This window comes from Carassius gibelio, chromosome B10 (genome assembly GCF_023724105.1).
Source record: "Carassius gibelio isolate Cgi1373 ecotype wild population from Czech Republic chromosome B10, carGib1.2-hapl.c, whole genome shotgun sequence".
NCBI classification, from domain to species: Eukaryota; Metazoa; Chordata; class Actinopteri; order Cypriniformes; family Cyprinidae; genus Carassius; species Carassius gibelio.
Window position 1 is genome coordinate 12791990 of NC_068405.1, and position 15099 is coordinate 12807088.

Consider the following 15099-nt stretch of genomic DNA (forward strand, 5'->3'; position numbering starts at 1 on the left):
CAGGCCAAAATGGTCTGCTAAGTAAGTGACAGTGTCAAATTTTGCTAGGTACATGGTCTACCCTTGTAATAGTTTCCCATGTATTGCGAATAAACGGATGTTTTAGACTTAAATGTATAATGTTCAAAACAGCAAATCGCCAGTGTGTAATCAACTCATTAGCCTACATTTAGTTTCTGTATGAGTTAATTTAGCAGTGGTGCTTTCACTGTGTACCACAGACTCCGTTCTTAATGGAGAGACTGTTTCATTCATGCAATCTCTGTTCATTCATCAGAGCACCGTAGCGTACCCTCTGAGTTCAAACGAGACACGAAATTCTTATCAATGGAGAGTTCTGACGTCAACAGCGGCACGATGACTCGTGGGTCACGTGTCCAGACGCGTCTGTACAAATGGGAGTTGCGCTGTCCGTGGTCCTGAAAAAAATCACGCTCCGCATTCATCTCTCAACAAGACGGATCGAAGTGTGTTTCAAATAATTCTTGTGGGAAGCAAACTTACTTTAACTCAAGTTTTAAATGAACTTAAGGATAGCGGTTGTTTCCAAACCTCATCCAAGAAGCACAAGGTTTTGAGTTCCAGCTAATTTGTTCGGGAAATCAGGTGAGTAAGTGCACTGCCATTCCTACACGCACTCGATAAATAGTTTATAGTTCCATATAACAACAAAGAGACGCTATGAATGAATAGATATAAGTTTTCCGCTGATACCTACCTTGAGATGATGTTGAATCTCAGTGCAAGTCATTCAAGGAGATACAGGTCGACCGATCAACAAGCGTTTCATTCATAAATTTCTAAACGCCTTTTCCCCTCTTTTTTTCTTTTTCTTTTTTCTTTTTATCCGCATCAGTAGCCTACCTCTCCGACAAGGTAATTTTGATATGTGATATCAATGTTTTTTTTTTTCTTTGTTAAAGCAATAAATAAATAATAATAATAATAATAATAATAATAATATTTTGGGATGTGAATTTTAAATGAATCTCAAGACTAGTTGGCTAGGAGTTCATTCTTTAGAAATCGAAAGGAGGAAGAGAATTTACAAACTAATAAATGAAGGACCAAATTGCTTTTATATGAATGAATGAAAAGAAAAATATTGACTGACATACTAGTTTTTTTTCTCTCTCGCAGTTTGCATTTCAGGAGAAAGTGAGATAAAGCACGTGAATTTATAAGGTTTTATTCAGGCATGCTTTCGGTTCCCTTGCAATTCAAGAAAGACAATTTACCCTAAGTGTTGTTTTAATATAGTCATTAACCATATGTCGCCTTGCTGTGGCGTTTCGCTAATCCGACTCGAGAAATGATAGGTGAAGAGGCAACCACGGAATCCGCTCGATATTGCCTTTATACTTAGTCTCCGTGTGGACTCACTTTAATTAAAGCAGCACTATTAATTGGATTTAAAAAGTGATAACGTATTGTGTTGACGACTTACTGATGTAAAACAAGCACACGTTGTAATATTCTGTTGTACTAATTTAATTAAACAGATCGTTATAATGCTGTAAAGACGAGATGTTAAAATATCAGTGTCAATAAAATGTATAGTCTTGTCAGTGCTCAGAAAAAAAAAAAAATTAATCACCATTTTTTTCTTTTGTCTTTGTAAGGTGCTCCCCTCTCCCCCATCCTGTCCTCTCTGCATGGTCATGTTCTGCTGTTGCTACCCCTCCAGCACCTCAGCTCTCCTGTTATTCCTCCTCAGCCTCACCCCCCTGCTGGCCCTGGCTGGCCCTGCACTTCAGCAGAGATCTTCAGTCAGCAGCAGCATCAATGAGGCTCTCAACTTGGCAAAAGAGGACCCGGGGGCAGCAGAAGGAGCTGCTTGGACACATAGGAAAGTGGACAGCCTGCTCCAGAAACCCTTGGGACAGGAACATGTCTCAGATATGGACTCTGCCCGTTCTCTAGCCTTGGTTCTGCTTGAGGCTCTTGACCACCCAGTTAGAGAGAAGATGACCCAGGGGGATTCTGAAGAAGGACTCGCGATAGAGGCAATGAGGAAACAGGGAGACCTTGAGCTGGACACAGAGAAATCGGCAGAGGTAGTACAGCAAAGGGAGGAAAATTGGGGACAAGAAAAGCCAAACGATGAAAGTGAGAGTGTGAAGGAGGACGAAGTGAATACGGTTGAAGGAACGGACGGGCAGAGTCAGTCTAACGTGGCCAACCCCCTCCAGCGCAAAACCAGGGGCTATTTTCAAAACATTGACCTTGGGCTGCAAGACAATGAGATCCTCCCGCCTCTAAAAGGCTATAAAGCCTATAACCAGCAACTGGCCCATGCGACCAAGAAGCTTAAGTGGCAGGAGGAGCGAACGAGAAACCCATCTCAACTTGAAAGAAACTTCATGGATGATTTCGATTTTGTGGAAGAAGAGGAGGAGATTCTGACCCGCAAGGAGGAGGAGGCACGGGCACAGGCAGAGCAGGAGGAGGTGAGGCGGCAGGAAGCCGAGGCACAGGAAGCGCGTGAGGAGGAGCAGAGATTGGCAGACATCGCCTCTGACATGCTTCTGGAGTACATGGGCAGGAAGCCGAAAACATCGTCCTACATGAGCGACATGAAGGTGGCGGCTCTTCTAAACAACGTGGCTGAGGACAAGCGCTCAAACGAGGTGGAGGATAATGACGACGATGATGAGATGGATCCCCAGACCATCGACAAGTTGATCGAGATTTCCAGCAAGCTGCACTTGCCTGCCGACGATGTGGTCGAAATAATCAGCGACGTTCAGGAGAAGAAGAAAAAGAGGAAGGATTTACCCCCGAGCAACACCCCTCGTTTCCGCCCTCTAGTTCCTCTTAAAGCCAAGCCGAGGCCTCAGGCATATCAGTATCCTAAGTCACCTAAGAAATCCTCTTATACTGTCGATCCATATAAGAAATGGTACAAGGAGAAAAACAAAGGCAAGCTCAGCAAGCAGGACTACTGGTTTAAGCCGCAGAAGCAGTTTCTGGCCTATCCCTCGTTCCCCTATTATCAGAAGCCATATCGAGCCTATTACCCGGTCTTCTTTCCACCCCCCAAGCCACGGTTCTATACAAATCCCGCTCTGTCATTTGACTACAACTTTGGGGGCTCCATGGGGTATGGTCTGAAGCCTCCAAGCCGTAGGTACAGAGACAGGCCCAAGGCAAGGGACTGGAAATGGGCACAAGCCCCGCAACGCTCCCAGAACCCCTACCCACAACCAGACACTGTCATACCTAATTACATTCTCCCCCATCCCCGAACTTACCAGGCTCTCCCCATGCCCAAACCACGTTCTCCTCAGGGTGGGAGACCACCTTCTTACATCTACCCACCAGACTATGTGTACGATGAGCCAGAGTCTCCACAGGAGAGCGATGAAGAACTGGAGAACTTCATTGAGAAGATTTATTACAACCGTAGGTTATTTTAGTCAGCTGGGAGTTCAGGATGTTCTAAAGCGATGAAACTAGCGATGAAAGAGTGAGGAGAAAAAGCTGACAGGGAGTTTGAGCGACAGGGCTATGAAAAGACAGTTAGGTGTTTCTTCTCCACTCTTGTGTTTTGATACATTCCAAATCAGGAACGGAAGAGATGGTGCTGCTTTATCAGAACCTCTCTGCGTGCACTTATTTGGTTTCTCTCGCAGTTTACATTTTAATTTGGTGAGAGAATACACAGGTGAATTTGTAAGGTTTCATTCAGGTATGTTTTTGATTCTCTTGCATGTGGGGAAAAAAAAGATAAAACAAAAAGAAACCAAAAACAAGCAGAGAAAATGGTCAAAGAAAACATTTTGGTGCCAATTGCAAGAGACCCATGTTTATACAAAGATTTATTTTCTTTAGGAAACACTTGATTAATTGAAAAGCAAAGCTTGGGGTTGCATTCTTGATACTGCAGGGCACAGTAATAATTGCTATGGCACTAGTTACACAAACAAGTAACTGTCAAATTATTACAGGCTTTTCCTGAGGGTCTGTTTGATTGTTTTGATCAATGTTCCTATTGCCTTAATACTGATCACTGTTTTCGCTCATCCATGTGCATGCAGGTCTTGCACCACTAAAAAAACAAAAAAAAATTCTGTCACGCACGCTGTAAACAATGCTTGAAACTAAATCTTCCATTTTATTCACAGAAATGCAAAATGATGAATATCTTTGCTAGGTCGGTGCCCTGTCAATCTGCTTGGTGGAATACCTGTACACATGTGATTTACTGTAAACTTAGCATCTTGCCAAAATTTCAAGCAAATTAAAAATAAATGCCCCTGTTGCTATGGGTTATCTCCAATGTTCAACCACTGAGTACAGGATCTTTGTCTTGAGAGCCAACAGAACGCTGTATAGTAATGTTTGTTCCTAAAAAAAGTTTAAAAATGTCTGAAGTTGGTGAGGAATACTCTAAGAGTGAACAGTTTGCACGTCTATCTGTATTTGCATCTTAAAAAAAAAAAAAAAAAAAAAAAGACACATTTGGGGAAAATCTCCTTGATCAAACTGTGATTATTTTAAAAAAAGAAATAAAAAGAAGAAGAAAAAAAAGAAAGACAACTCTAATTACTATAGCAAGTGTTTTCATCAGTGAACTGTCTTGTGAAAGGAATTTGTTGTTGTCAACTTCCCGATTGTAAGTTGTACAGTGTCAAATAAACAAGTGTGTGTGCAATGTGTAAATAACAGCATGTTGATTACTAGTTTTGCTATATGACGGAAATAAAAGCAATTATTTTATTAAAGTCAGTTTTTTTAACAAATGTCTTATTGGAACGTCTTTGATCAGATCCAGAGCAGAAATTAATTAGTTTCTGTACCACAGAGGGTTCTTGCCAGGATGATATATGCCGTTTCTTATCTCACCTGTAGCAGAAATTGCATTTGACGTCACAGAGTTTGAACCAGCATGCCCAGTACATCTTTGAATTTTATCTCTATTTTCCACAAGCTTTTTCTCATGCCGTATTACAGCAGAACACTGAAAACACAAACTGACTGACTACAGAGACAATTTATTCTCCAGCTACTCACATACCTACAAAGATCTCTAATGAAACAGACAGATATGCGGCTCTATGATTCTTAAAAAAAAACCCTTTACGAGTTACTCATGGCATTACTCATGGCATCCTGTTCCACAACAAGCATTCATGTTGTGATTATTAAGATTGAACATGTTTACCAAACATCAGAGCCAAACGCGTACAGAATTATGCGAGAGAAGATGTAAGTGCATCTGAATGCAAGCATCTTTAACTAGCAAAAGCCGAATCCATGGTTTCAACCTCCTGAGAATGATGCTGTTCAATAAGACGCCACTAGATGAAAGTCATTCGCTAATAAAAAGAACTTAGAATAATAAAAGAGGAGTAATGTGAAGGGAATAGACATGGAGACACACTGAGACCAAATGAAAGAGAGGGGTGGGGAGAGAGAAAGCTGCAGTGATTAATGAGTCACATGATTGACGGGTGAGTCATCTACTGCCATGCACCACTGCAGAACCTCAAGCACTTCTACCCTCTCCCTCTCTCTCCCTCTCTCTCTCTCACACAGAGGCACAAACACCAGCCCACTCCCCCACACCCTGACTTTGGACACAATGCAGAACTCAATTATGCTCAAAAACACCTGCATTAGGCAAGATGCAAACACGCCTATTACCAGAAGGCCTTCCTGTCTAATTCAAACTGCACAGCGTTTGGTTAAAACACCACCAAGACCTCCCGTCGACTGATAATAGTGGGGTTTAACCCCAGACAGACGTTCATTATCGTGCTGATGCACTCTAAACATCCACGGCTCCCCATCCAACAGCCTTTAGTGGTGGACCCCGCTGCAAATTAACCATTGCGAAGGCAGAACATTTTCCATTAGTGACCAGAGTGCAGCGGCTACGGGGGACAGTTGTATATGAGGCTCTGATGTGTTTCTCTCATTGCTTTTCTTTCAGCTTTTGTGTCGAAAACGAAGAGGGCCGTGAATGAGCATAAGTGCGGTGAAGTCTCACGACGCTGCTGTTGGAGGCTGGTGAGTCATGGCCACTTATGTTCTGCCTCAACCTCTATTCTCAAACAGTTTCAGATATGCAAAGAGTCTGTTAAGTTACAGCGGTAATTACTGTAAATGGACGCCTGACTCTTCAAAACCTTCACACACGAAATGTTCTGAGTCATTAATGTACGCCGCGGCTCCATCTGTTGCCCGGGCACGTGATTGCACGTACGCACGCGTGCGCTTGCAAAAATCAGGCATAAACACTGCCTGATGACAGTGGCGCCAGTACTTTGGAGGTAAAAAGTGGTTGATAATGACTGTGACTCAGACAGCAGCTCTAATGATGCATTCTGCCAAGCCGACCGACCAACACAGCACGGGGAAAAACACTCTCAGATGAAACTTTCTCTAAGGTGCTTCAAAGTGCCTTGAAGCTCTCTGCTGCCTTTGTAGATAGACAGCCCCCATTTATGCCCTTCCTGGATTTCAGTGATTAGCCATAATTGAACAGAATCATTTAAATCTCGGAGAGGTTGTTAAAAAAATGATAAAATAAAAAATTCCTCTTCCCCTCAATCCTTTTCTGTATGCCAAACCTTTATGCATGATGATAATTACCATGTAATTACCATTCAATTATACTCTCTGCTCTCGCCGTAAGAGCTGATTGCCAGAGTCTGTCGTTGTGTCTCACAGGATGTGCAATTACGCCGGATTCTGGCATCGAAATGATTGTGGCGTCCGTCGATTTTGAATGTACCTGTGCTGAAACGTTGTAATGTATGGCAGTGGATACGCTTTTAATATGTCACGTTCTAGAGGTTTCATTTTAAAGACTGTGTGACATGATTTTCTTTCGGAATCAATTCAAAATGTTCCATTTCACCCGCCGGGGGGAGAATGATCTTTGACAGCACTGGCAGGGGAGGCAGGCGTCAGGCTCTCGGCTCCCAGCATGCACCAGCAGTCATGTTTCCCTTCAAGAGCTTTGTGTGCTCTGACAATAAAACAAGAGGAACACCGTCTATCACGTTATAACGTCAGATTAATGTGGCTTGCTATCTTCATTGAAGTGTATTGATGTAAATGGAAGGATGGAAATGGCGTGTTATGACACGCAGGCTTAAAAGTGTTGATCACGATCAGCACTGCAGAAACACCTGCAGAAGGTTAACAGCGAGTGGAAAAACAATATCAACATTTCATTCATCTGCCGGTTGGGTCGGTGCCGCATTTAAAAAAAGAAAGGGAGGAGGTGAAGAGGGTTGAGGAGCTGATAGATTCAGAGAGAATAGAGGGAGCGAGTGAAACCGAGAGAATAAAGGTGAAAGTCTGAGTGACTCACTCTCTATAAGTACTTATCCAGCAGCTCTGTAAAGTGGCCGACCACCTTCAGAGTAAGAAGCTCATTGCCTGGCTTCTAGAGCATTGAATATATATATTCACTTTATATATACACTTTATATATATATATATATATATATATATATATATATATATATATATATATATATATATATATATATATATATATATATATATATATATATAAATCTTAATTGTTTCAGACTTTCAATCTTAAAAAACAAAACTCAGTCATAAAGTTGTGTGTATATAATGTTATATTAATTTATTAAGTCATTGATGTTTATTTATTTTCCTATTGTAAATATATATATATATATATATATATATATATATATATATATATATATATATATATATATATATATATATATAAATATATATATATTAACATAATTTATCATACATTTCAATTCATTCATTGCCTTTTACATCCTTTTTCACATTTTCAAAGAGTAACAGATATAACCTTTTAGTATACTTTTTTAAATGATTATTTTTAAATGTACTTTTAGTAAACGGTGTCAATGAGGAGCTGCAGATGAAATATGAGACATGATGTGTAAATCTAAGGAATTATGCCTGAGCTCAATGTGTTTGGTTAAGCTGTTTTAAGCAATTTTAATAAATCATGTGATACATTTTAGTCACTAATTAAACATTTAAAATGTAATTTCCAAAATGTAATTCATAAAAAAAAAAAAAAATGATTTAAATGCATTTAGAGACAACACTTTATTTTAAGGTGTACATTGTAATTATATATTTAAGTTCTGAATAATATTAATTAACAATGTGTACTAGGGTTAGTGTATGGTTTAGGGTTAGTTGCATGTGATGTATTGTTGCAAAATGTACTGTTATTAGTACGTGCATGACAAGGACACTGTAAAATAGCCTGTTTATTAAATATTTTTATTAACATATGTTTTATTAACATAAGATGTGATAAAAATGAAATTGCAGACAAAAAGGCCTTTGATTAAATGCGTCTATTCTGTTGAAAATTGCCAACAGATAAATTACAGGCGAGTGTTAGAAGTGTGTTTTAAGAGAGTCTATTTTCTAAAAGCCCACAGGGACAAAACCTGAACACACACTCATAGATACTGCTCCACATGCACTCACTCTTTGGTACTATATTAGGTGCACACTGTGTGTGCAAACAGCCCTCTTGTCTCGAGGGCATAATCCATTTGATGTTTACATCAAGTGCTATTGTGGCAGATGTGGTAAAATGTCCCTTAGGGGTGTTTATCCTCAGCTGGTAGTCCAGACTGGTTTGACACCTGAGCTCCACTGCTCTCACTCTTTACAGCAAATCTGCTTGTGAGCCATTGAGATTCATCAAATATTTAATGGCCACAGTTTCCGTGCCATGAGAAGAAGGGGTTAGGGAGAGAGAACGAGAGAACAGATAAACAAAAAGAGGTTGCTCCCACGGAAATGGGAGGTCAGTGAGATGGCGGGGACGGTTAATGACGGCCAAGCAGCCCAAGTGTGGTAAGTGAGCTCACTACGAGTACAACACTTAACTGCTGATGTTTTGCTAGCTTCAGGGTGAGTTTAAGGTCTTGGCTGGGGAAACTCAAGCCTATGAGTGTGACTCGTAAACGGATGGATTAACTGATAACCTCCCGTTGAGGGGTAAACAGCAGTAATTGAACTAAGGCACTGTCTAAGAAAAAAGCCCAGCAATGTGTTAGGGATTTTATTACAATGCAGAAACAAATAAACAAAACCAATATAAACGTATTTTTATGCTTCACTCTTTCATTTAAAAATACAGAATGATTATGTCTGACCAAAGTGGCAAGGAAGAAGACTCTTTACTGGACCAACAGGAAAAGGTCAGAAGGGTTTTCTTTTCAATGGATCAATCAGTACACAGATTAATAATGCAATTTTTTTCTTCTGTAGCACCGTTAACCTCTTGTGACAAGTGGGGCGGGGCCGAGAGGAGTGGGAACAAGGAGTGAGGCCAGGTGTAGTGATTGGAGATGAGCTACACCTGCGCCCCACCGCCGGTCTCGAGTCCCACGTAGGAGATGGAAGGATATAAAACTGGAGCGACGACCGTGAAGGACGAGAGAGGACCAGGCCTGGGCCATTATTTTATGTTTGCTTTTATTTTGTGCGCACCAGTCGTCCGTGAGGGGCTGGTGCGCTGTTTTGTGTTTATTTTTGTCATTAAAGTTTCATTTTGATTATGCGCCGGTTCCCGCCTCCTTCTTCCAGATGAATACGAAGGTTTTATCATTACACCTCTATATTATATTACTGCTCAATGATTGTGAGTCTACGGTTTGAGTGAATAGGAAAACAGTGACTACATAGAATTTTGACATTGTTGCGCCTATATAGAGATTTGACATTCTATGGCGCTCTAGAATACTTGATTCTTATTGGTCAGCAGGAACAGATCACAATGAAAACTTGCTTGCATTCAAAAACGCGAAACACTGTGAAATTAAATTGATTTTATTTTAATTCTAACTTTGCAACTTTGCTTTCTCAAGACACAGCATGCACGTTTGTATAAAAAATAGAGCAAAACCCAAAACCAAGCATAAAGACAAGGGTAAACATCGCAGAGGCATGTGTGAAAGGTTTTACTTAATTTATTAAGACTTTCTATGATTAAAAACGTCTGGAAAAGCAACGAGATGCAGTACTCATGTTTACATATAAAACCGCTTACGAAGCAGCGCTAGTGAATGCAAAAACATACTCTGTGTGAACTGTATCTAAACCCTGCTACTCATTCTCTTCTATTTCATTATGGGCTACTAAAGGTCGTTTCATGCGAGGAAGGGAGCAGTTGTGTTACACAGGAGAAATCTGAATCCAACCAGACCCCATACATTGCTCCGGCCTTGGCAGTGACTCCAGTAGGCCTACACACACAGAGTATACATTTATCATATGGATAAGGTTCATTAAAAATGCTGAACAGTTTGTCCTTGTGCAAATGTTCAGCACTGAAATGCTAATGCTGTTTACTCAGATGGATGATGGGAAACAATGGCCAGCCACAGGCCTAAATTTACTCTAGGATATTCTGAGCTGTTTGTTCTGTGGTAAAAAAAAAATAGATAAAATAAAACATTGTAGAAATAACATGTATGCATAGAGTGAAATACGTCCGATAGTGTGTTGGCATAGGTGGAGTAGGCTTTGTAAAGTAATTAATTGAATAATGAGTGTGTGCTTCAATAGCTATAGGAGTCGCCTTTGATCTCTGTTGGTACTGCTTGAAATCTCTCCCGATCGAAGAGCAAAACATACCTCGGGCACAGTGAGAAACTCATGTTTGTACTTAATGTGCAACTATATTAAATATAGGGCATGTTGCAATAGATTAATGATCTGGTTTGTCTGCCTTTTTAGCACTAGATAGACTCTGGGGTTGGATTTCATTGATCTGGCATGCATTCAGTATATTGTTGCCAACTTGCAACCCTTTCAGCTGGTTGTAAATTATGTAGCCGAGTTAGCTGTGCAAAATATAACGTGTCATTACCGCATGTGTGCGCTAGATGGAGGAGTTCAGTAAAGGTTTTGTTAGTTGCAGGCGGACAGTGAGGATCTAACACTGCCCCCAGTGGTGAGCATTTGAAGTACAAGCGAGACCCCAGACCTCATTTTGGAGTAGCCCACTCCTCTCGCTCTGTGTCTTTCCCCTGTGGGACAGTGATAGGCCAAGGGAGAAGAAGAGGGGAGAGGAGGAAGAGGAATCTGTCAGCTGTTGTCCTCACTGCCACCTTGGGCTGCCACGTGAAACACTACGCTGGAATGAGGTAAGTAGACACACCACACAAGTTATGTTCAGAATGCAATACTAATATACTTATATATTTATATCACACACACACACACATTGTATATTGCTTTTTTGCAGTAAATGAATATTTAATATAATAATTCATCATTTTTCATGTATTGTAAAAGAAATCAGCGCATTCATAATCATAAATGTAGGCTAATAATTGCATAAAATATTGTAATAAAAGAAGTAAATGTGTATAGTTTATTGTATTGTTATAATAACATTAGAAATAATACAATGAATAAAATACAAATTTTCATGTGCATGTTGGTTAGAGGAGTGGGGGATATACCGATAAGGGATATAATTTTGGATTTCACGTGACGTTGCTGAAAATCATTTGCATGTGTTTTTAAGCATTGCTGCTTAAAAACAATTGATTTTACACCACTGAAACACAACCAGCAGTGAAAGATAACTAATTTTGCTATGCATGCTGTCTGAGAGGCACGAGCATGTGAAGTTATTTTTGCCGTTTTATATGCCTTGAACAGTTAAATATACACAGAATGCCCTTCTTTGAAAGTATCCTTGAAAACCTAATGATATTTAGATCTTAATTGAAAGTAAAAGGCTGAGGTAGAGAAAACAGGTAACAGTATTTGATCGGAGCAGGTCTTAAAGTGACAGCGGTCTTATATTTTTGCTATCTGTCATTCACGTTGATTAAACAACAAAAGAAAGAAAATCTATCACTGCTCTTGACTAAATCACTATTGTAAATATATATTTCATTTAAAAATTATGCATTATTTTATATATTTGCTTACTTTATACAATGTAGCATACACTATTTATGATATATATGATTGCTGTGTATTAAAATTACACATATTGTGAAATAAATTGTTGACCCAGTTGGTTATTAGAGACAACATCAAAATAGTATGATGTGTTAAATAAATTGATTTACTTAAGAATGGTACTTTTTTATGAATTTCCTTTCACCGTCAAGCGTCACCGTCACCGTATTTTACTTGTTCAAATTTTTTTATATATTTGTTCAGTTAAATATTGTAAAAACAATTTAAGGACTGTTTGAAATAATAGAACTGTCTTTGAGTTCTTTGAGGTCAAGAACAGCACAGTTTCAATGTTTCAGAGCAAAATCCAATTAGTTATTTCAGCATTACATTACATGCTTTTCATTTGTCAGCAGTGAGGAAATGTTACCTTTCAAGAGTCATGGATTTCTTGTCTTCAATATTCACTGTGGTGCTTATTTTATGAATACTATTATATGCTTGAAATTATTCTAATGCATTATGTGCAATGTTGTCAAAAAGCATTTACTACGGATGAATCAGGGATGTAAAACATTTATTGAATTGTCCAAGGTTTGCTAGCAACATGAAAAACATTAAAATTGTGTACATGTGTACATTAAAATAGATTCAAATAAAAATAGAGACAGTCTGGTGTTTAGCTATAGACACATTTTTAAACATTTGTGTTTGATTACAGGCAAGAATGAAGGAATGAGGAGAGGCTGAGAGGTTCATTTCTCAAGCACAGTCTTCACGTTTCAGGTGTTATCTGAGGCAGCCAAAGTCTGGGAGACTCAAAGTTGCCTCAAGCTGAGAGTTCACACATGGAGTGAATTGTCAACAAGGTTGAGTCTAGCAACATCCTAAAGCTAGAGGTGTCCATGCACCATTGGCTTATGAGGCAAGGCAGGATGCCAAAATGATTTTTACTGGCTTTCTAAATCAGAATCTAAATCATATATATATATATATACACACACACACACACACACACACACACACTACTTTCCGAAACTCTTATGCCATTAGTATTTTCGCCAAAAAGAAAAAAAGGTTTTAAAACATTTAACTCTATCTTTTGCTGCAGTGTGTCTGTAGAAAATATAAGTTCAAGTAGTCTGACAAAAGCCACTGATGTCACATGGACTATTTTACTGATGTCCTTGCCACGTTTCTGGACCTAGGAAAATTGCAGCATTGCTGTCTATGGGAGGGTTAGAGAGCTCTCAGATTTGATCAAAAATATCTTAATTTGTGTTCCAAAGATGAACGAAGGTCTTATGGGTTTGGAACGAAATGAGGGTGATTAATTAAAGACATGATTTTTATTTTTGGGTAAATTTACCCTTTAAATGCACATAAAATTTATATTAGGTTGTGCAAGATAGATGACCAGGAAAGGGACAAACAGCTAGATGAAGTTCTCAACAAGTATGATTAAATGACTAATACTGAGCTCAAATGATCCAGTACTACAGCAAGGGTGCAACAGTAAAGTCTCACTCAAATGTGCTTTATGGGGACATATATTATCCATTCTGAGGACACCACTGTCTAAATAGGTAAGGTTATCACTTGGAGTAGGATGAAAAGGATTTCAAAATCCAGGAAAATGCATGGAATTGTGGATGAAACCTTTGAAGATAAATGAAATTGTTCAGTGGGTTTGCGTATATGTGCTTTTTACAACATGGCTTTCACTGATTACCCTTATGCAAATACTTTGAAGAAAGTGACCTTTCAAATAGGAACTTTAAATTGCTTGACTGGACAAATAAAATTCAAGCCACCTATTCAGTTCCCCTTTCCTTCTTCCTGGTGATTTAAGGTACCTTTCAGCTGCTAAAATATACTAGTGGAAAAATGGCCTTTCACTTAGAGTGTGTGCAATCATTGTCATGCTGGTGCTCTTATCTCCAGCTCTGGTTCAGCTCTCAATAGGAATTTGTGGCCAAGAGGTGGGGTGCGAACCTGGGAAACTGTTGGCAGCATTTGAGGAACACTTCTGCACTTCATCACTGGAGCCATATTCAGATTCCCCAGTCTTTAAAACTCCAAAGTATTCTCAAACTCCTGCATGGAGCAGCACAGATAACTTAGTACTGTTTTAAACAGTGTCTATATTTGAATGCTAAACTGTCTTTGAGTTAGTTTAGCATATGTGTGTAAATAAACCTGAAAAAAGCTTGCATTCATGTGTGCAATTTAAACCAGGTACACCCAGCTGTTACCCAACAAACACCAGCATTCACACAAAGACCACACAGGTCATGTAATACAAGAACCACTTAACCTATATAAGAGGGTATAACAGTATAACAGGATCTGAAATGGTTACAAATGTATTTCATGTGGCCTATTTAACAAATGGTCTGTATAAAGAGAGGTTCTCTAATTTTCAGGAAATGTTGATATTCAAGGCAAGCTATCAATTAAATCTTACTTTCATGATTGTGTGATTTTCTAGACTTTCTAACTAAATAAACATGTAGCCTAAACTTCCAGCATTAAGAACACAGATTCAAATACTAATTACAATAAGTTAATTATTATTATTTTGTTTATTTTTTAATCACAACGTTGCAATTTTAGCTTAAATAAGGTAGGGACTAGCTAGTTTGGGGACAAATGTTTGTTCGTAGGATAAACTTGACATACATTTAAAAAAAGGTTTTATTTATTTTAAAATAATAATAATTTGGATAAAAGGTTGAATGGCCTAACTTGACGAAAATTTTAGTAATTCAAATTTGTAACGCTTTTAAAGTATTTTATACAATTTATTTATATGAATTACATTATATATATATATATATATATATATATATATATATATATATATATATATATATATATATATATATATATATATATATATATATATATACACACTGAATTTAGAAACGCAATAACCTTAGACAAATGTTTGAAAAACAGATCTACATTGGATGTCTTTGTTATTAAAACTCAAACCTTCTCTGATCAAACATTTATTATTATATTTTAACAAACATTTTCTAGGGTGTGGAAATACAGTAGGACCAATTGAATCGGCGAGTGTACCTTATTAATATTACATAAGATGAGTAACGCAATAAATTAATCAAATGTTTAAAACAGACCAATGATTGAGCTCAATGCATGACCTCTTTATTA

The 15099-nt window shown here is 38.5% G+C and overlaps 1 protein-coding gene and 1 long non-coding RNA gene across 2 annotated transcripts; both read left to right on the top strand.

The window, feature by feature from the left end:
* Positions 1–303: 303 nt before the first annotated feature.
* Positions 304–4668, top strand: si:dkey-175g6.2 (uncharacterized). The gene is made up of 2 exons (XM_052566776.1): positions 304–606; positions 1623–4668. Exon 2 carries the CDS (start codon positions 1656–1658, stop codon positions 3417–3419), a length of 1764 nt encoding a protein of 587 aa, XP_052422736.1. The 5' UTR covers positions 304–606; positions 1623–1655; the 3' UTR covers positions 3420–4668.
* A 3907-nt stretch (positions 4669–8575) lies between these two features.
* Positions 8576–9462, top strand: LOC127966152 (uncharacterized). Its single transcript, XR_008155546.1, has 3 exons — positions 8576–8850; positions 9137–9197; positions 9268–9462. It is a non-coding gene; the product is annotated as an uncharacterized LOC127966152 (long non-coding RNA).
* Positions 9463–15099: the final 5637 nt, after the last annotated feature.

Bases quoted from the DNA above. Each gene is read 5' to 3' on its own strand.
- si:dkey-175g6.2 (XM_052566776.1), top strand. From the start codon at position 1,656: ATGGTCATGTTCTGCTGTTGCTACCCCTCCAGCACCTCAGCTCTCCTG.